The 20033-nt window shown below is 51.2% G+C and overlaps 1 protein-coding gene across 1 annotated transcript in view; it reads right to left on the reverse strand.

Annotated features, from left to right (window-relative positions):
- The window catches only part of IGSF21 (immunoglobin superfamily member 21), a 193538-nt gene that overhangs the window by 161718 nt on the left and 11787 nt on the right, over window positions 1–20033 (reverse strand). The window contains exons 2-3 of the mRNA XM_015412564.1: window positions 14891–15011; window positions 12293–12405 (exon numbers count right to left, since the gene is read on the reverse strand). Coding sequence (XP_015268050.1) covers window positions 12293–12405; window positions 14891–15011 — 234 coding nt within the window. The remainder of the gene's footprint in view (window positions 1–12292; window positions 12406–14890; window positions 15012–20033) is intronic.

The raw sequence follows: 20033 nt of genomic DNA on the forward strand, positions 1-20033 counted from the left end.
TGACACTTAGGTGAGAAAGCTCTCTTAAAGGAGACCAGTTTCTTGACACAGGGTTAGAAGGGATCCTAGAGGTCACCTACTCCAACCCCCTTGCTCAGTGCAAGGGGAATTAGTCAACTACCGCGCCCCACTCTGCAAAGGTGGAGGAGGAGAAGAAGAAGATTGGATTTATATCCCCCCCTTCACTCGTAGTCTCAGAGTGGCTTACAAACTCCTTTCCATTCCCCTCCCCACAAAAGACATCCTGTGAGGTAGGTGGAGCTGAGAGAGGTCTCACAAGAACTGCCCTTGAGAGAACAGCTTTCAAAGCACTTGTGACTGATCCAAGGTCACACCAGCAGCTGCATGTGGAGGAGTGGGGAATCAAACCCAGTTCTCCCAGATTAGAGTCCGTGCACTTAACCACTACACCAAACTGGCTCTCACGCCTTTTTTTAAAAAATGTTTTTAAATGATTGGGAAAGCATTTACAGGAGAAACTCTTGTGGGGCTGTGCTTTTAAAAAAGGGAGGTGGAGCCCCAAAATCCCCACCATAGCTATGGGCCTGCTCTGAGGTAAGTTAGGATGTGAGCCTCATGGTTAAATGACGAGTTGAACCCAAATCCGAAAGGTCCCAGACCAACATTCTCACTACCACACCGCCTCACTGCAAAAAGAAGGAACTGCACACCTCCTCCTAGAGGCTGAGGGGAAGACTGTTTCTCTCAACTCTCGGTGTAGATAGATTACTGTTAGTATCTAGCACTGTCAATATGAATTAAGTATCTTCAAAGGTTGTCTTGTCTGGTCACCTGGACATATGAACTGCCTTATGCTGAACAGGACCACGGGTCCATCAAAGTCAGTCTTGTCTGCTCAGGCTGGCAGTAGCTCTTCAGGGTCACAGGCGGAGAAGGTCTTTCCCATCACCTGATCCTTACTGGAGATGCCAGGGATTGAACCTGGGACCGTCTGCATGCCAAGCAGGTGCTCTACCACTGAGACACAGCCCCTCTTTACAGCAGTCCAAGGTCTCAAGACTAGGTCTTTCCCATCACCTCCTGCCAGGTCCTTTTAACTGAAGATGCCGGGGATTGAACCTGGGACCGTCTGCATGCCAAGCAGAGGCTCTGCCACTGAGCCACGGCCCCTCCCCTGTTTGAACCTATTACACTGATGGTTAACTCTGCATGAAGTTCACTATTGGTCTGCCTGCCATCCTTGGCTGCTTTCACACGCTCAAGGTAGTACCTGCTAGCAAAGACAGCTCCGAGGCAGCCGGAAAACCTGTTCCCGAGGCGTTCCGGCCGTTTGCTGCCGAACCAAACTAATCTGAGGATCAGCTCACCCTTATCACAGCCGGCGAACCAGGTAACTCCGACTGTCAAATGCATTTGCCACAGAAAAAGGCAACATCCCTATTTATAAGTACCTGTATGAAAAAAATTGGTAGTTAAAAAAATCCTCTTGCCTGATCTGTTCTGGGTACCTTCCCTAAAAAAACCTGTTGGATCAATTACTCTAAGAGAAGCCATGCCAAAGACCAAATTCTCATCAGGGTCGTCACGCTTCCAAATGACAGCTCTGCAGACCCCCCTTTTCTCAGGGAGGGGGGCCTGGTACGCTACACTCTCTCCGGCAACAGGGGCAAGACTTCGAATCTCTTCCACAGGTGCCTGGTCCTGCTAGCGTGGATGGCTGCCGTTAGAATCCAGCTACGCGCTGACAGTGTAGGGGAAGGGGGGCGGGAAGCTCTGTATGCACAAAAGTCAACTTTGCAGACACGTCGATAGATGCTAAGCAGGCTGGCTCCAAACCGAATTTTAAATTGGGTCCAGCCTGGAGGAAAACCCCAGCTTGGCAAATGAAGAAGTGTGAAAGATTGGATTCTGCCGTGCTGTGGTGCGACCAAGAGATGGAGCCTCGGGTCATGCTATGCAGATGAAGGGGTGTGGCTATGCAGGTTGGGCTGGCCTGGGTCTTAACGCTCCTCACGACACGTGACAGATCAATGTTATGCAAAAGACTGGACGGGGGATCAGCCGTCCCCATACCCTTGAGCCCTGGAGGCGCCTTAAGGGAATCTGTTGCCATGAGAAAACTGAGGGGGACTGCCCCGCTCTCGTGCCTCCAGTCATTCGCCCAGAGTTTCTCTCTCCATGCCATTCACCTGCTTCTAAATTCTACCTTCGGGAGGAGGCTTTTTAAAATCTGCAGGGCCTTTCCCTTTCTTCTGGGGAAACGCTTAACACGCGCAGATCCCTTGCTGTTCCCTGAAAAGGCGCAGTCCAAGAATGGGTTCACGATTCCCGCTGGGATGAAGAGGGTCTGGAGGGGCTCGCTCACACCTGAACAGAGCACATTCCCAAACCTTTAGGAGACAGAAGGGGGGAGACTGTGGCAGGCGCAGATGGGCTGCAGAGAGGCAAAGGAAGCGGCTGCTGCAACCCGCCGAAACGCCTTCTCTTGCAAAATTACAAAAGGTTATAAAAGTGATGCACGAGGAGGAGACGATGAAGAGAGAATTTTTCTTCTGCCTCTCTTTGGGGTCACCCAAGGAACATGACTGGCAGTTCAGGACAGCCCAGACCCTCCACACTCCGCTTGTGAAATGAAAGACTTTTAAGACGTGATGGGCCAGCTGTTTGGACGGCTGAGTGGGAACCATTTGGGCTGTCCTGAACCGACTGCCAGTCATGTTCACAGGGTGACCCAAGAGGAGGCAGAAGAAAAAATTCTCTCTTCATTGTCTCCTCCTCATGCATGAAATCGGAGAGCGTTCACTCTTCCCTAATTATATTAGAAAGGGGAAAGTGACATCAAACTGACATGCAGCGAAAGAATGTCAAAACACACCATCTGGAGCCACTAAAGGGGGAGAAACGCAAGATCGGTGGATCACAGAGACATTCTAAAGAGATTAGGCAGATCCATGGAAGCAGAGAGGTCCATCACTGGCTGTTAGCGAGGACAGCCCAATAGAACCCCCATGTGCAACAGCAGTACACCTCTAGATAACAGCTGCCGGGGGCAACCATTTGGGAGCCTCTCGGCATCAGGCAAAGGCTCCTTCTATTGGCGTAAAGCACCCCTGCTAGTAGAAGAGATTAAGGGCATCCAGTCCCATATTATATATGTTGTGTGTGTGTGTGTGTGTGTGTGTAAGTATCGTACACATTGTGTATTAAAAACATACCATGCATGTCCCCAGTGCACGAAGCTATGAACCCAACAGCGGAAAGCAAAGAGCCAAAACTATTGACAAAGAAATATGAATAGAAAAAGAACTGAACTGGAGAACGTTCGCTCTTCCCTAATTACATTAGAAAGGGGGAAGTGACATCAAACTGACATGCAGCGAAAGAATGTCAAAGCACACCATCTGGAGCCACTAACAGGGGAGAAAGGCAAGATCGGTGAATCACGGAGAGATTCTAAAGAGACAAGCCGGATCCGTGGCCAAGTGACAGAGGCTGTTCCAGGACCTTCACTGTGTGACGAAGAGACAAGCCCCTCTTAGGCTCAGCTGGGGGGGGGGGGCTGCTCCCCTGACCTGTCAACTTTATGGCACTTCCTAATATAATTTGATGGTGGGATTTTTAAGGGCTGCCTGTCCGTCAACCTGTGTGCTCAAGGGAGGGGCTAAGCACCAACTTTGCAAGCAGAAGGTCCTGGATTTAGCCCTGGGCATTTCCAGTTAAGGATCTCAGGTCACACGTGCGGGCATCTTTGATGCTTCCAAATAAGGCAATTTTTTAAAAAAATACACAATTTTAAGACAAACTCAGCAGTGCCAATAGTCATGCAAAAGCAAGATCTTCGGGAGGAACGGACTGATCTGCATAAACATTACTTCTCGGTTGGGGGGGGAGTCTTTATTTATTTACTTTATTTATATTTCATCTTCCTGCCCAGTGGGGAACCTCTCCGCCATTTTATCCTCACAACTACCCTGTGAGGTAGGTGAGGCTGAGAGCGTGTGACTGGCCCAAGGTCACCCAGCAAGCTTTCATGGCGGGGGGGGATTCAATGCTGGATTTTCCAGATCCTAGTCATCTCCTTTAAGCCCGACACCACACTGGCTGTCAAGTCACTCTTGCAGGCCCGAACAAAGAGCATTCACTAATTTTTTCGAAATTGGGGACGCGCCAACAAGAAGAGGAGGGAACAGAAGACGCCGGAGTGGCTTGGTTTGGGGCAGCCTGCCTAGGGAATACTCCGGGATCCCTGGGACCAAGAAAATAATGAAGACCACAAAAGGTTCCAAAGAGGGCGACTGAGATGATCAAAGAGACTCTGAGGATGAAGAAGGGGATGTGAGCAGAGAGGAGAATGAGGTTTGCATTCATTAGTGGGGGGAAAGCAAAGATTAAGGTGGATACAACAGAGAGAAACTCAAAAGGGCGACCAAAGGGAGGGGGGGGAAGATACCGGAGGGACTGCAGGCGCCCCAGCAAGGACCTCCAGAGCTGGATCTGAAACGCAGCATGGTGGGAGGTCACGGAGGGCACACCGCTAATGCAGGTAGAAGACAATTACAGCCCAAAGCCCAGACCTCCATGAAGGCTCCGGGGAAGAGCGCACAAGCCCTGCGAGAAGCAAAAGGCCGGATCTGTGGAGAGGGCGGTGCAGCTACGCGGGGAGAGAAGAAGAGCAAAATTGGGAGGTGGATCATCTCACAAGGGGCTGCTGGGAAGCATTTGGTCCCTGTTGGTTAACTTGGTGGTTTTCTTCTGAGGCCTCCTGCCCAGGGAATCATGGGACCGGGGGGGGGTGCGTGTGTGTTCTGAGTTATGTATCCCAATCCAATTCAATGGGGGGAGCGACTATGTTAAATATTGGGTGCCATGGATGTTCCGACCCCAAGCCTAGTAAGACCAGCTCTCCTTTATTAGTGATTCTGCAAGAACAAAAAGTGAAAAGCCAGGGCAACAGCCCTGGTCAAATAGCATGCAACTCCACCCACTTCCCGAAACAGCTGCCAATGATAGGCCACTGTCACAACCATTCATTCCTCATTGGATACCTCCAGAGTCCTGGTGAGCTACTGTTCTAGAGCTCCAAGCTCAACCAGTCTCTGGTATGTTCCGGTCCCAATACATAACAGATTAGCACTGAAAGGGAAACGCCGGTATTAAAGGATGCCAGAAACATGGGAACCCTTCCCTGAGTCAAACTGGCCAGTGACCCTGGAATCCAAAAAAGGCAGAACCGCCTGCTGGGTCAGACGGAGTTCACTCTCCTCCTCCAACCTGCACCCCAATGCCGCTGGGAGGCCTCCAAGCAGAGGAGGGTGCAGCACCGATGCCGGGACGGGGGAGACAAGGGGGGTTCAAGCTCCATCCCGGCCACAATGCTCCCGAGCTGACCTATCACCCTCTCTCAGCCTCACACAGTGTAAGCAACTGAACGAAGTTTGAGTCCAGTGGTACCTGTAAGACTAACAGTGTTCAATAAGCCTATACACAGAATTAAAAACGTTGTTGGTCTTAAAGGTGCTACTGGACTCAAACTTCGTTCTGTTGCTTCAGACCAACACGGCGACCCCCCCAGAATCTATGACAATGGAAGAAGAAGAGACTGGATTTATCCCCTGCCCTTCACTACCCAAAGGTGTCTCAGGGCACCTTACAAACTCCTTTCCCTTCCCCTCCCCACAACATAAGAACATAAGAGACGCCAATGTTGGATCAGGCCAAAGGCCCCTCCAGTCCAACACTCTGTCACACAGTGGCCAGAAATACCAGGTGCCCTCAGGAGGTCCACCAGTGGGGCCAGCCATCCTGTGAGGCAGGTGGGGCTGAGAGAGCTCTGACAGAGACTGCTCTGTTTTCAAGAACAGCTGTGCCAGAACTACGGCTTGCCCAAGGTTATCCAGCCAGGTGCAAGTGGAGGAGTGGGGAATCAAACCCGGTTCTCCCAGATTAGAGTCCGCGCACTTAACCACGACACCAAACTGGAGCAATGCTAGAAAAAGACTATCAATTTACCAAGCCAGGAAATGGTTTCACAGTTTGCCACATTCGGAAGACCAAGGGACTCCACTCAGTTGACCAGCTCTTATTAAAAACTCATCTCAACCCCAGCAAGTCCCCCAATCCCCCCCCACGCACTCCAGTTCACACATGCTCGTGGATTAAGGATTAGTGGCCTTCCTCTTATCCATTCCCACATGTTCACTCTACACTGTTTTCCTAATACAAGGTTACTTGACTGCAGAACTCAGATGAAGATGAAGAAGATGAAGGAGGAGGAGATTGGATTTATACCCTACCCTTCACTACCCAAAGGTGTTTTACAGTGGTTTACAATCTCATTTCCCTTCCTACAACAGAGCCCTGGGAGGTAGGTGGGGCTGAGAGAGCTCTTTCGAGGACTGCACCTGAGAGAACTGGTGACTGACCCAAAGTCAAACCAGCAGATGCAAGTGGAGGAGTGGGGAATCAAACTCATTTTGGTGTCGTGGTGAAGTGCGCGGACTCTAATCTGGGAGAACCGGGTTTGATTCCCCACTCCTCCACTTGCACCTGGCTGGGTGACCTTGGGCAAGCCATAGTTCTCTCAGAGCTGTCCTTGAAAAAGAGCCGTTTCTGTCAGAGCTCTCTCAGCCCCGCATACCTCACAGGCAGTGTTCCCTCTAAGCTGAGTTGGTGTGAGCCAGCTCACAGGTTTTTAGCCTCCGGCTCACAGATTTTTGTCTTTGCTCAGGAAGGAGGGCTCCAGAGCAAACCGATTGATGCTGCAGCCAAATCGCTCGCTCACAACTTTAATGCCAGTCGCTCACAAAGCAGAATTTTTGCTCACAAGACTCCACAGCTTAGAGGGAACATTGCTCACAGGGTGTCTGTTGTGGGGAGGGGAAGGGAAAGGAGTTTGTAAGCCCCTCTGAGACTCCTTTGGGTAGTGAAGGGTAGGGTATAAATCCAATCTCTTCTTCTTCTTCTTCTTCTTCTTCTTCTTCTTCTTCTTCTCCCAGATTAGAGTCTACGCAGTCAACCACTACACCAGACTGGCTCTCAAGGTGCCATGGGACTCTGACTCTGTTCTGTTGCTTCAGAACAACATGGCTGCCCATCCGAATCTATCTAAAGCCGCTCCAACGATCGCCTCAGTAAACCCATTTCATATTCCTCCTCAGCGCATCTCGGGGGGGCAGATGATGCCAACTGGACTTGCCGCTGGACCCCCCGTAGGCCGACGCCACCATACTGAACTTTGCACAGGTGGAACACCGGCTCCCTTCCCTGGCTTCTGAGCTGGTCAAGGGGAGGGGCGGGCAGGCGGCTGGCAGCCCCTGACACAGCCACCCACTGCAGCCCCTGACCCAGTGGGGGGCCCGACTGGCAGCTTCCCCACCCCCCACCCACGGAGGCCCTTCACTCCCCATCACGGGGGGGGGGGGGGTTCCCTCTCCGGACGGGTCAGCTCAGGCTGTGGCCGGATTGTGCTGTGTTGATTGGGGGAATCTTAAATGTCGCTCCGTATTAAGAGAGCTTGACAAGGGATTTCTCTCCCCCGCATGGCATTATTGTTTCCCTTTAATCCCCTGGGGTGTCTGACACTGAAATCTGCTGGGAATGGAAGGCAGGGCTGGGGGGGCAGGGCTGGGGGAGGGGGCGAGGTCTCCATTCCAAAGGAGGCTGCGGATCAGAGCGCTGGAGGGGTCTCGCTTCATTCATGAGACATCTGCAGATCCAGGCTGGGATCTTGGGGACTGACAAAGAAGAAGGGGCTGAAAATCAGCTGGGGAAGACAACTCCCTCCTACTCCCGAACAAACCCGCCCTTCCACTGAAAGCTGTGTCAGCTAGAGAGGCCTTTTGGTGTAGTGGTTAAGTGTGCAGACTACTGGGCAAGCCAGAGTTCTGACAAGAGCTGTCCTTGAAAAAGTGCAGTTTCTCTCAGAGCTCTCTCAGCCCCGCCTACCTCACAGGGTGTCTGTTGTGGGGAGGGGAAGGGAAGGGAGTTTGTCAGCCACTCTGAGACTCCAAGTGAAGGGCGGGGTATAAATCTAATCCCCCTCCTCCTCCTCCTCTGGCACTGCCGGTTGTGGAATTCCCTCTCCAGGCAGAACCACCCGGAGCCATCTTGGTCACTTTTGGGTAGAAGCCAGGCTAACTTTGACCCATATGCCCATGGATTCAGCACCTCCTAATCAGATGAGTATTCAATAATCTGCTTTTTAGGTTGTGCCCTCTTTCCCCGATGGCTGTGATCTGGCGCTTTTCATTTTCAGTTTGCAAAGGCAACGGCTATTTCATGGCTTTTCAACTTTTAAAGAACTGCCCAACTTCTTCTAAAACACGTAACAGCTTAAAGAGTCGCGTAAACGAGGAATAAAGCAATGCACTTCAATAAACAAGGATCAGCACCCAACGATGGACACTGAAAAGCACAGCCAGCCGCTTGACAATGCACTGGATCTGCAGGAGGATCCTGACCATGCAGCGCAGCAGCGGCAACCAGCCAGGATGCTACAGAACATTCAAAGGGATCACTGGAGCGGAATATTCCGCTCCTTCCTCTCTGAATCTTGCAGGAGGAGGTGCCACCGGATGTTCTCAAGGCCAACTAGACCTTCTGAAAGGAGGTCATTCTGGCCAGAAAGTCTATTTGGGGGGACCTTTTTTTTTTTTTTTTTAATCCCCCGAAGGGTAGCTTTATTGATTTTTTATTACACCTACGTGACTACAAAAAGGAAAAGAGAGAAAGAAGAAAAAAAAGAGGAGAAAAAAGGGGAGGGGAAGGGGAGGGGAGGGGAAAAAAATAACAAACTAAAATAACAAACCTATTTGGGGGGACCTTCTTGAAGTAGAAATGCCATAAGCTACAGGGGTCATTTCCTGCAGGAGCGCACAGGAGCGGAGCTCCGGCAGTAAGGAGCCCAGGGGGCGGGCACATGCAACAAGCCCCACCCCCTGCTCCCAGCAGCCCTCAGTTGGGCCTCGAGGAGCAATTAGCAGCCAGGTAAGGTGCAGAGCCCCCCCCCCGGCCTGCCTCCAGGTACAAGCTCTCCCGCCTCTGACAGGGTGAGGGCAGATTTGCACGTTCCCCCCCCCCATAGCTAGCAATCCAAAACAGTCCAGTGGCACCTTTAAGACCAAGTTTTATTCAGGCACAAGCTCTCCCTCCTCTCCCAGGACAGATCTGCACGTTCCTCCCCCCAATAGCTAGCAATCCAAAACAGTCCCGTGGAGCCTAAGCGGTCGGTGTTGCCTTCTGATACACTTCCGGTGATGTCAGGGGGGGGCGGGTGTGGCATATGCAAATGAGTTATGCTAATAAGTTATGCTAATGAGCTCCTGCACCTCTATTTCTACGAAACGACCCCTGCATAAGCACATAAATAAATAAATGAGGTCACTCCACACTGAATTGAATTTTCAAAATTGTAAAGGAAGCATTCAACAATGTGGATTAAAAAATTTGCAGGTTTTTTGCACTTCCTATAAATGGCATGAGGAAATGCTCAGAGGCACCCAGCCCGTCCTTTCTACCGTTGGGTCTCCCATTTACCTGCCTTGCCCTAATACACCCCTTGAGGAACTGAGAAGAGTGGGAGAAGAATAGCTTAGGAAAGACCACAGAGGCTAGGGGAGCCAGCCTAGAGTGTCATCCAACAATGACATCACACACACCCCAAACTCTGTCATCACCCCCCCCCAAAAAAAAATCTCCTAGCATTTGCTTAGGCAGCGTTTGGAACCCTATCTTCTGTTTCCAGTCCCTTCCAAATATTCACTAACTCCTCATCCTTGGATTCAAGGGTTTCCACAGGTATAGGAAGCTGCTTTCTGACCTGGATGGTCCAAACTAGCCTCATGTTGACAGACCTCAGAAGCTAAGCAAGGTCAACCCTGCTCAGTACTCGGATGGGAGACCACCACGGAAGTCCAGGGTTGCTATGCAGAGGCAGGCTATGGCAGACCAGCAATATGTGATATAAAGCTTAGCAGTACATACAAAGTAATACAATACTAGTTACAGACAAACGACGGAGTTCTAGTACACTGTCCGTTTGCGTGTCCTTCATCAGGTTTGTCATTCTGTACTTATTACTTCATTAGAATGAAGTGCTGCAAGCCATACAATTTTTGATGTATGCTACCGCGCTTAGAATCTGGTGACTGGGGAGCTCCTATAGCAAGCTCTAATGTGACGGTCTACAGCATATAGGGGAAGCTTAGCCAATTATTATATGCTGTAGACCCCTGTCACAAACCCATGAGGCAGGGGTGTCAAACATGCGGCCCAGGGGCTGTATCAGGCCCCCAGAGGGCTCCTATCAGGCCCACAGTGGAACTGGCCGTCTCCTGCTTCTTCTTCTTCCAGTTCTGCTGCTGCTGCGTCATCGCACGTTTGCAGCTTACAGATACACACCCGAAAAACAGACTCAAGACTGCAACAGCACAGATATTTTGATGCAATGATTCAGAAGGTGTCAGTTATCAGACACTGTTCAATAAACAAAATATTGCAAGAGTGCTCATGTTTTAAGCATGTTTTTATTTTAAGTAAAATAAGCATCCTTTGTGTTTGTGTCCTTTATAAAGTTTATATCTCCGCCACTTGGCATTACATTTTACGGCACACGTGGCCTGGCCCAACAAGGTCTCGTTGATGTCAGAACCGGCCCTCGTAACAAATGAGTTCGACACCCCTGCCATGAGGGGTCGGCAGAACTCAGCTGCAACTTGATGGCGCTCTCCACCACCAGAAAGTCGGATTCCCTTTTGGCGATTTGGGGAGTGATGTGTTCTCCTAATGATAGTGAGGAGGCTGCTGGTCCAGGGAGCCCCCCCCTCTCTTTTTGCATCATGGAGCCAAGCCCGACTGGCCACACAGCCCAATGACAGCCTCACCCTACATTCTCGACAAGATCCCTGATTCACGAAGACTGCGCCCAAGAAGGCCGAGGCTCAGGGAGGGCTTGGCTTTCAAACTGCTCCCAAAGCAGCAGCGAAACAGGGAAACCACGAAGCGTGAACAAGGGGAGATATTTGGACATAGTTCACCTTTACAGGATGAACGGTCACCAAAGCATTGATTTTTGAGACCCATTTCCAGCTTTGAATACATCCAGCAGACAAATCCCAAGCCCGGAATACACTCAGAACAGATTATTTCTTTGCCGGCTGCTCGAGGCACAGCAACCAAAGAGATCAGATGCTCAGGCAGTAATAATATTCTCCATCTTCCCAGAGCAGATTGGCTGAGAAGAGCAAACAGGGAGGCAGGCAGGGAGCGAGAGAGAGAGAGAGAGAGAGAGAGAGAGAGAGAGAGAGAGAGAGAGAGAGACAGACAGAGACAGAGACAGAGACGGCCATCCCATTCCCCGGCAGGGTTAAACTCCCATCATCCCCTGAAAAGACTTAATGGGTTTTGAGATAAATAGACCTCTGGCCCACCGCTGCTGTCCAGGTGACCTGGAACTAAATGGCGTTTGACACAGTTTACTAACACAATCTAGGGTTTGAGCACATGGGGGCGAGGGGGAAGGTTGTCAGATAATTCAGCCACTCCATTGTGCACAGGGGTGCTTGAACGTTGACCCATCCAGTAAACCAGAGGAATGATGGAAAGATGCATCCCCCTCACACAATCAAAAAGACTTCCTTGTAGCATAAAGAGTTACCCTCCTCCCATCAGTGGAGTCCACCCATCAGACGTCTGCACGAGTCACTGTCCTGAGAGTGCCTCACTGGAGGGTAGGGAACGGTCCCAGAGCTTCATTACATAAGCATATGGAGCAGAGGCCCATCGGTGGCTATTAGCCACAAGGTATAGATAGGGACTCGAGGGCAAGGGATGCTTTGTCTTCTTGGTGCTGAGGGGGGAAACAGTGGGAGGGCTTCTGGTGTCCCGGCCCCACTGCTGGACCTCCTGAGGGCCCCTGGTGTTTTTGGCCACTGTGGGACACAAAAGTGTTGGACTGGATGGGCCACTGGCCTGATCCAGCATTGGCTTCTCTTATGTTCTTATGTTCTTATGTCTTGCTGCAGGACAAAAGGGTTTGGAGAAGTCCGCTGTGCAGAGAAGCAAGAGAATTGTCCCCAGCCGATAGGAAGGTGGTGGCAGAGACGCGGCGGGCACCCTCCACCCTGCTTGTTGGCTCCATTCTGGCACACTGTGTTTCTGCCCAGCACACTTCTGAGAATTACTGAACACCAAAGAAGCAGGGAAGGGAATGTTCAGTCTTTGTGGGTGGGGAGGGGGGAGTCCTGCGGCCCCTCGGCTCTGTTCTCCCAACACACACCGAACAGTGCAGCAGGAACTCGGCTGCAAAGGAAGAGTTTGGGGGCCGCACACTTACCCGGTACCAGACGATCTCCCGCATCCTGCCATCTGTCTTGAAATTACATTTCAAAGTCACGGCATCCCCGACCACCACCGGAGGAAGCGGCTCGATGTTGACAGTCAGGTAACCTGTAGGGAACAAGGATCATCCGTGAGAACACAGGAATTGCCTCGCCGAATTAGACCCCAGGTCCATCCTGCAACCAGGTTCAGGTTTCAGTTTATTGCCTTTAGCCACAGGCCATTGCAATGACAGAACACTATAACAAGAACATCCGTATAAACGTCTAAAACCAGAAGAATGAAAAACTAAGTTAGGACACATTAAAACATTATACTAATTCCAGCTCTTCCATCCAGACTTCCGTTGATAATCAAGCGATGGCATTGCTACTATTTTCTTCCAAATTTTCTCTGCAGCTAGGGCAAAGAGGGCCACCACCATGTATGCAATTTCAGCCTCTACATCTGCTGCATCATGCAACTAGACACACACACACACACCCCACTGCTTAAGGTATATCAGAAGGAGGCAATGGCAAAGACGGCACCTCCCCCATTTTTTCAGCATCCAGAAATCAAAGATACCCTGCCTTGCAGCATGGAGGCTCCATTTTCAGCATTCAGAAAAACTGCACAAGCCAGTTCTACAGCAGCCAGAAGGAGAAGGAGGCCTTTGAGAACTAGAAGAGAGCCGGGACTTAACCTAGGGTTGCCAACCCTGGGCTGGAAAATTCCTGGAGATGTGGGAGTGGAACCTGATGAGGGAGGGACCTCCGCAGGATATCATCCCAGAGCGTCCACCCTCCAAAGTGGGGTCTGGAGGAGCCCACCTCTGTATTCTGGGAGATCTCCAGGCCCTACTGGAGGCTGGCAATGCCAATTAACACCCCTTTTCATTTCATTTTATTCTTCATCTTGTTTTCTGAATAAAATTATTAATGGCAGCTGGGTTTGAGGTGGGGGGGGGACCAGTGTACCCTCTAAGCTGAGCTAGTGTGAGCTACCACACAGTTTTTTAGCCTCCAGCTCACACATTTCATATCTTAGCTCAGGAAGGAGGGCTCCAAGCAAACTCATTTATGCAGCAGCCCAATCGCTCGCTCACCACTTTAATGCCGGTAGCTCACAAAGTGGAATTATTGCTCACAAGATTCCACAGCTTAGAGGGAGCACTGGGGGGGGGATCGTTTTGTCGCATGCCAGGGACAGACGTACTTTTGGGAGGACCACGGGCTCAGTGGCAGAGCCTCTGCTTGGCATGCAGATGGTCCCTGGTTCAGTCCCCGGCATCTCCAGTTGAAGGGCTCAGGGGACAGGTCTTGGGCAAGGCCTCTTTCAGTCTCAGGGTTTGGAGGCAAGACTGGGCCAAAGGAACCAAGATTTGGCGCAGTGGAGAGCTCTGCACACAGAGAGGGTCTCTCTCGGGCTCTATCCGAGCCGCCTCGGCGGGAGGGCGGGATTAAAAAAAATTAAATAAATAAATAAATAAATATCCCTGTCATCTCCCAGCCGGGACAGCATTTTCATGCCTATGACCCAAGAGAGAGGAAGAGGAGGACGAGGAGGAGGAGGACGAGGAGGAGAAGAGGAGGAGGAGGAGGAGCAGGAGCAGCAGGAGGAGGAGGAGGAGATTGGATTTATACCTCGCCCTTCACTCGGAGTCTCAGAGCAGCTTACAGACTCCTTTCCCTTCCCCTCCCCACAACAAACACCCTGTGAGGTAGGCGGGGCTGAGAGAGCTCTGAGAGAACTGGTCTTTCAAGAGCAGCTCTGACAGAACTATGGCTTGCCCAAGGTCATCCAGCTGCTGCAAATGGAAGAGTGGGGAATCAAACCTGGTTCTCCTGGATTAGAGTCCGCGCACTTAACCACTACCCCAAACTGGCCAGTCGAAGGCCACCACGTGGAGCGAGATGAACCCAGGGACCTAATCTGGCCTAAGGCAGGTCCACCTAAACTGTTGACAGGCAAGCTCCTCCCTGGGGGGTAAATATAGCCCCCACCAGCCAACAGATCATTGGGTTGAGAAACACAATCCCTGCAGACGGGCAGTGGAAGGAAAGAGGTTTACATGAGCCAGGTGGGGTGGGTGGGTCAGTCCTACGATGCTTCCTTGGCTGTTCATGTGGAAAGTGGAAAGAACCTGGAAATTCCACTTAAGGGGAACTTCAGAGGAACAACAGGAGGAACAATTTTGTCTAATTCCCCCTCCCCAGCCTCTTTTTTTTGCTTCTACAAATTTAACCTGCTCCAGGTGGAACTGAAAGCTCGGCCTCCGGCACATTTCTCATTAACGGCGCCGAAGATTCCATTTCAGAGGATATTATAACATCTAAACGGAGCAAAGTCGGCTTACTGGATTACATGGGGAAAGAATAATATTTTGACCAGTCTTCCGGAAAAGGAGAAAGACGTTACAGTGCGGCCACTTTCAGAGCTTAATAGCATCCGGGCATGATCCACAAAGCTGTTCTCAGTGTCGGGGTCCAGCTCTGAGACAGATGGGATAAAAAAAATTAACCGCTGAGAATGTGCAGAGTGCTGTCTCTCTCACACCACTAAGGAACTCAAAGCAAATCCAGGTTTATTGCTATGGAAAGTAGGGAGCAACCACAGGTTTTGTTCTTTCCCTCCAAAACGTGGCTCAGAATGTTCATCTCTCCTCCACGGACATTGAGGCTCGGCTGGGCTGGCGTGTTCCGGAGGGCAATCCCATTGTCCACCCAAAGGGCCTGAGGATGGGAGCGCAGACCTGCCAGAGCAGGTGAACGGTTCCATCTAACCCAACATCCCACCCAGCCTGCAGACAGTGTCTAACCAGATGCTCTAGAAAGCCCACAAACCGGGCACAGAGGCCGAGGCCTCCTCCCACTGCCACCCTGCAGAAAGTGGTATTCAGAGGTAGACGGCCTCTGACTCTGGAGGTTCCATTTGGCCATCCTGGCTAACAGACTTGGTCGGACCTACTGTCTCCCACAAGTTTCTCTAAAGCGATCTCTGTTGGTGGCCATGCAGGAGTAAGATGGAAGCTATCAGGTACATTTTGACGGAGGAAGAACGACTGGCCCAACGCCAACTCCTGGCCACCCTGCCCGACTTGACTAGAGTCCTGGCTCAATGCCAATGCACCATCCAGCCCTCCAGACAGGCTCTGGGCACTCCCCCCCCAAAAAAAAACACCTCTCCATCAGTGCTCCCTCTAAGCTGTGGACTCTTGTGAGAAAAAATTCTACTTTGTGAGCTGCTGGCACTAAAGTTGTGAGCGAGAGATTTGGTTGCTGCATAAATCAGTTTGCTCTGGATCCTTCCTGAGCTAAGACGAAAATGTGTGAGCCGGAGGCTAAAAAACTATGAGCTCGCTCACACTAACTCAGCTTAGAGGGAACACTGCTCTCCATCCTATCAGCCCAATGCAAATGTCTGCAAAGGACTCCATGAGATGCCTCAGAAAGTGAAGGAAAAGACAGATGGCTTTAAAAAAATAACAACCAGCTTTGACCCTCCCCAACAATCCACGTTCTTCTCCTTGCGCCACGGTGCTGGACAGACGCCGACGCCTCCATTAACTTGACGCTTCATTACTTTGGACGGCCCCATCTCTCTCCCAGCAAGCACTTTTATGCCTCGCCTATTAAGATACATTTAACAAAATAACGGGCAATATTTAAGAATTAGACACGGCCACACGGGGAGATGACTGCCAAAGATCTGTCTCTGTCAGGCATTTGGAGAGGAGTGAAAGAAGCCGTGCAAAACGACACCCCTCTGAGGTGTCTGGGGAGGAATGGCTCATGCAAGAGAACCGGATTAAGGGGGTGGGGAGCCCAGGGCCAGAAGGAGGATTTTGACGTAGGGATCCTTTCAGGTATGTGTACATACAAAGTGAAGCTATTATACTTTGGTTGCATTAGGAGAAGACACGAGTCACTGGAAAAGACACTAATGCTAGGAAAAGAGGAAGACGCAACATGAAGCCTCAGCTAATTACTCTCAGCGTTCCACAATTAAGAAGGGTGCGTTTACACATCAGTCTCCAATTTTTAAATATTTATTTGCTTCAGTAGCCCCCCCCCCCCGGGACTTTTTTCAAAATAATGAATGGCAACCATATAAACTAAGCTTGTTATTCCTGTTTGGTCCTTGCATCTGTTAAACACCTTCATTATGCTGTATGCTAATTTGCTGCTCACCCTCTACCTATATGTATGGACTGGGAACTTCCATTTCAATGCATCTGAGGAAGTGTGCATGCACGTGAAAGCTTATACCTTGAATGAAACTTTTGTTGGTCCTAAAGGTGCCCCCACTGGGCTCGGATTCTATTCTGTTCCTTCAGACCAACATGGCTACCCACCTGAACCCAACATGAGATGGATGGACTCCATCCAGGAAGCCACAAAGAACTCAGTCTGCAAGACCTGAGCCAGGCTGTCAACGACAGGTCATCTTGGAGCTCATTAAATCATAGAGTTGCCATGAGTCAGAAGTGACAGCACTTAATGCACACAGATATACTGCATCAGATCACTGGTCCATCAAGGTCAGGACTGGCAGCGACTCTCCAGGGTCTCAGGCAGAGGTCTTTCCCATTACCTACTGCCTGGCCCTTTTCACTGGAGATGCCGGGGATTGAACCTGGGACCTTTTGCATGCCAAGCAGATGCTCTGTCACAGAGCCACAGCCCCTCTTTACAGCTCTCCAGGGTCTCAGGCTGAAGTCGTTCCCATCACCTCCTGCCTGGCCCTTTTAACTGGAGATGCCTGGAATTGAACCTGGGTCCTTCTGCATGCCAAGCAGAGGCTCTGCCCCTGAGCCACAGCCCCTCTTTACAGCTCCCCAGGGTCTCAGGCTGCGGTCTTTCCCATCACCAGCTGCCTGGCCCTTTTAACTGGAGATGCCTGGAATTGAATCAGGGACCTTCTGCATGCCAAGCAGAGGCTCTGCCACTGAGCTGTAGCTCCTCCCCCCTTTCAAATTTCTCATCCTTGCCCTCCTGACCTCAGAATCAGCTTTTCTGTTTACTTCTCCTCAGTGCAAAACATACCAGTGATTCTTGATTTGGGTGCTATTTTCTGTTTCTTAACAGGATCTCTCCCGTTAACCAAACACAGCTGCCGCGGTCCGGAGGGTGCAACCCCCCAGCGCTTCCTGCCTCTGCTCACTCGCCAGCCGCCATGGCGGAGGCGATCGCCCGGTTAGGGCGGCGGGGGGGGGCGCAGTTTGGGGCTTTTGGCGGGGGGGCACCTACTTCGCCTAGCGGGCGAGCCAGTCCTGGGCCTTGCAGGGAAAAGCCAGGGTTGATTTCTTTTAGGATTGACTAATATGATCTCCTTGCAGTCCAAGGGACTCTCAAGAGTCTTCTCCAGCACCATACTTCAAAAGAATCTATTCGTCAGTGCTCAGCCTTCCTTATGGTCCAAACTCTCGCAGCCATACATGATTACTGGGAATACCATTGCTTTGACCATACAAACATTGTATTAACATTGTATTAACAAGTATTAACATTGCTAAATTTGTTAATTTCTCTAAACCCAAATTAGGCTGGCTCCTAGAGTTGCCTATGGGAGAGTCTCCTGGACCGTTTCAGTGGCAAAAATCAGGCAACTAGCTGTGCGGTCCTAAGAGCACTTCCCTGGGAGTAAGTACCATTGAGTAGGCCTGATCAGGATTCTGCGTAGACTCACTTAGGATTGCTGCTACCAGACGTTCTGAGACCTGGATTTTATTCTCGACGAGGTAGCCATTTTTAAGACGGGTGCATTCATTTTTTACTGGTTTAAGAATATTCTGCTTCACATTTTTAGCTATTCTATTATAAGCTCCTTTGAGGGCCTTTATGGTGGAAAAGCAGCTTAGGAAGTTAAAATTCTCTCTTTCAACGCAGACGCAGAAATATGGTCCAGAAACATCTAAATCCGTCTCCAGAAATGTTAATGAAGACACATTTCAAAAACAAGAGACGGCATCGGCGACACAAACCTGAGTGCGTGGGGGGTGGGGGTGGGAAGGAATAGAGAAAAGAGGTAGCAGAGTTTTAAAAATTTAAAGCCCCTTGTTGAAGCACGACGACGTGGAATGCCGAGCGCCCAAGTTGCCAGGGTGACTTTTGACAGCTGTGGAAAAGCACCTGGAGGAAAATGTATTATGGATGACAGAGACCGAAATCGCAGCTCCCTGGCTTCTCCCGGCCTGCTACGGCGCTTGCAGTGGCACGCCGAGAGCACATGGCAGAGGAAGGGCGCAGCAGGGGTGCAAGCTTTTCTCCAGCATGCGTGGGGGGTCTCCAGCACTCTCCGCATGTGAGAAGCCAAGGAGGGGCTCTGCAGGAAGCCAATGCCACCGGCTCAGCAGGTGCTTGGGCATGCTCACCACCCACTGCCCATCTCTCCTGGCAACTTCAGACCTACCCGTCCCACCTTTCTTTCCCATTCTATTAGTGTTGTCAGCTCCAAGTGGGGAAATTCCTAGAGATTTGGAGGTGGAGCCTGGGGAGGGCATAATGCAATAGAGCCAGTTTGGTGTCATGGCTAAGTGTGCCGATTCTAATCTGGGAGAACCGGGTTTGATTCCCCACTCCTCCACTTGCACCTGGCTGGATGACCTTGGGCAAGCTGTAGTTCTGATAAGAGCTGTTCTTGAAAAAGAGCCGTTTCTGTCAGAGCTCTCTCAGCCCCGCCCACCTTTCAGAGTGTCTGTTGTGGGGAGGGGGACGGAAAGGAGATTGTAAGCCACTCTGAGACTCCGAGGAAAGGGCGGGGTATACATTTATTTGTTTATTTGCAGGGGTCGTTTCGTAGAAAAAGAGCTAGGGGAACTCATTAGCATATGCCACACCCCCTGACATCACCGGAAGTGTGTCATAAGACCACACCCCCTGACATCACCGGAAATGTGTCATAAGGCCACACACCCCACCCCCAATGGCAGCTCCACTGCCGAGCCCCATGAGGGGCCCGGCGGTGGACCTGCAAGGCTGGCGGGAGTGCAAGGAAGCCCCGCAAAGGCCCTCCCTGGCCCCAGGCAGGCAGGGGTGGGGAGAGGCAGGGAGGAAGCAACTTACCCTCCCTCTTCTCCTGCCTCCTCCTGGCTGAATGAGGGCCGGAAGCGGGGCGGCCGGAAGCAGGGGCCGGGGCTTTGCCATGTGCCCCGCCCCACATACCTCACCCGGGGGAACTGCGATCCCCCGCGATCAATTAAAGTGCTCACAGTGTCATTAATTCAAGATGGCGTACCATACAGTGTGGCATCCAAGTACCCAGCTCAGCGGTCTCCCAGCATATCAAGCTAATATGGCTCACTTTCAACTATGGCCAGCCCAGCGCCACCAATGTTAATAGTGGACGTTGATGGTAGTGTTGGGCGGCTCCTAATTGAAGGCCTGGTGGAAGAGCTCCGTCTTGCAGGCCCTGCGGAATCCAATCTCCTCCTCCTCCTCCTCCTCCTCCTCCTTCTAGAGTCCACCTCCAAAGCTGCCATTTCCTCTGTGGCCTGGAGACCAGCTGTAATGGAAGGAGATCTCCATGCCCCACCTGGAGGCTGGCAACCCTACAGTTGACCCTCGCCCTCTGTCTCCAGGGTCTCAAAACAGAGGCTTTTCACATCACTGGAGATACCAGGGATTGAACCTGGGACCTTCTGCATGCCAAACAGGTGCTCTACCACTGTGCCACAGCCTCTCTTATCTATGCGTCCCCCTTCTCCTAAGAGTTTCCTAGAATGGAATGGAGCCTTCGTGCTCCTCTGTAATGCT

The sequence above is a fragment of the Gekko japonicus genome, unplaced genomic scaffold (genome assembly GCF_001447785.1).
Source record: "Gekko japonicus isolate JY-2015 unplaced genomic scaffold, Gekko_japonicus_V1.1 scaffold131, whole genome shotgun sequence".
Lineage (NCBI taxonomy): Eukaryota > Metazoa > Chordata > Lepidosauria > Squamata > Gekkonidae > Gekko > Gekko japonicus.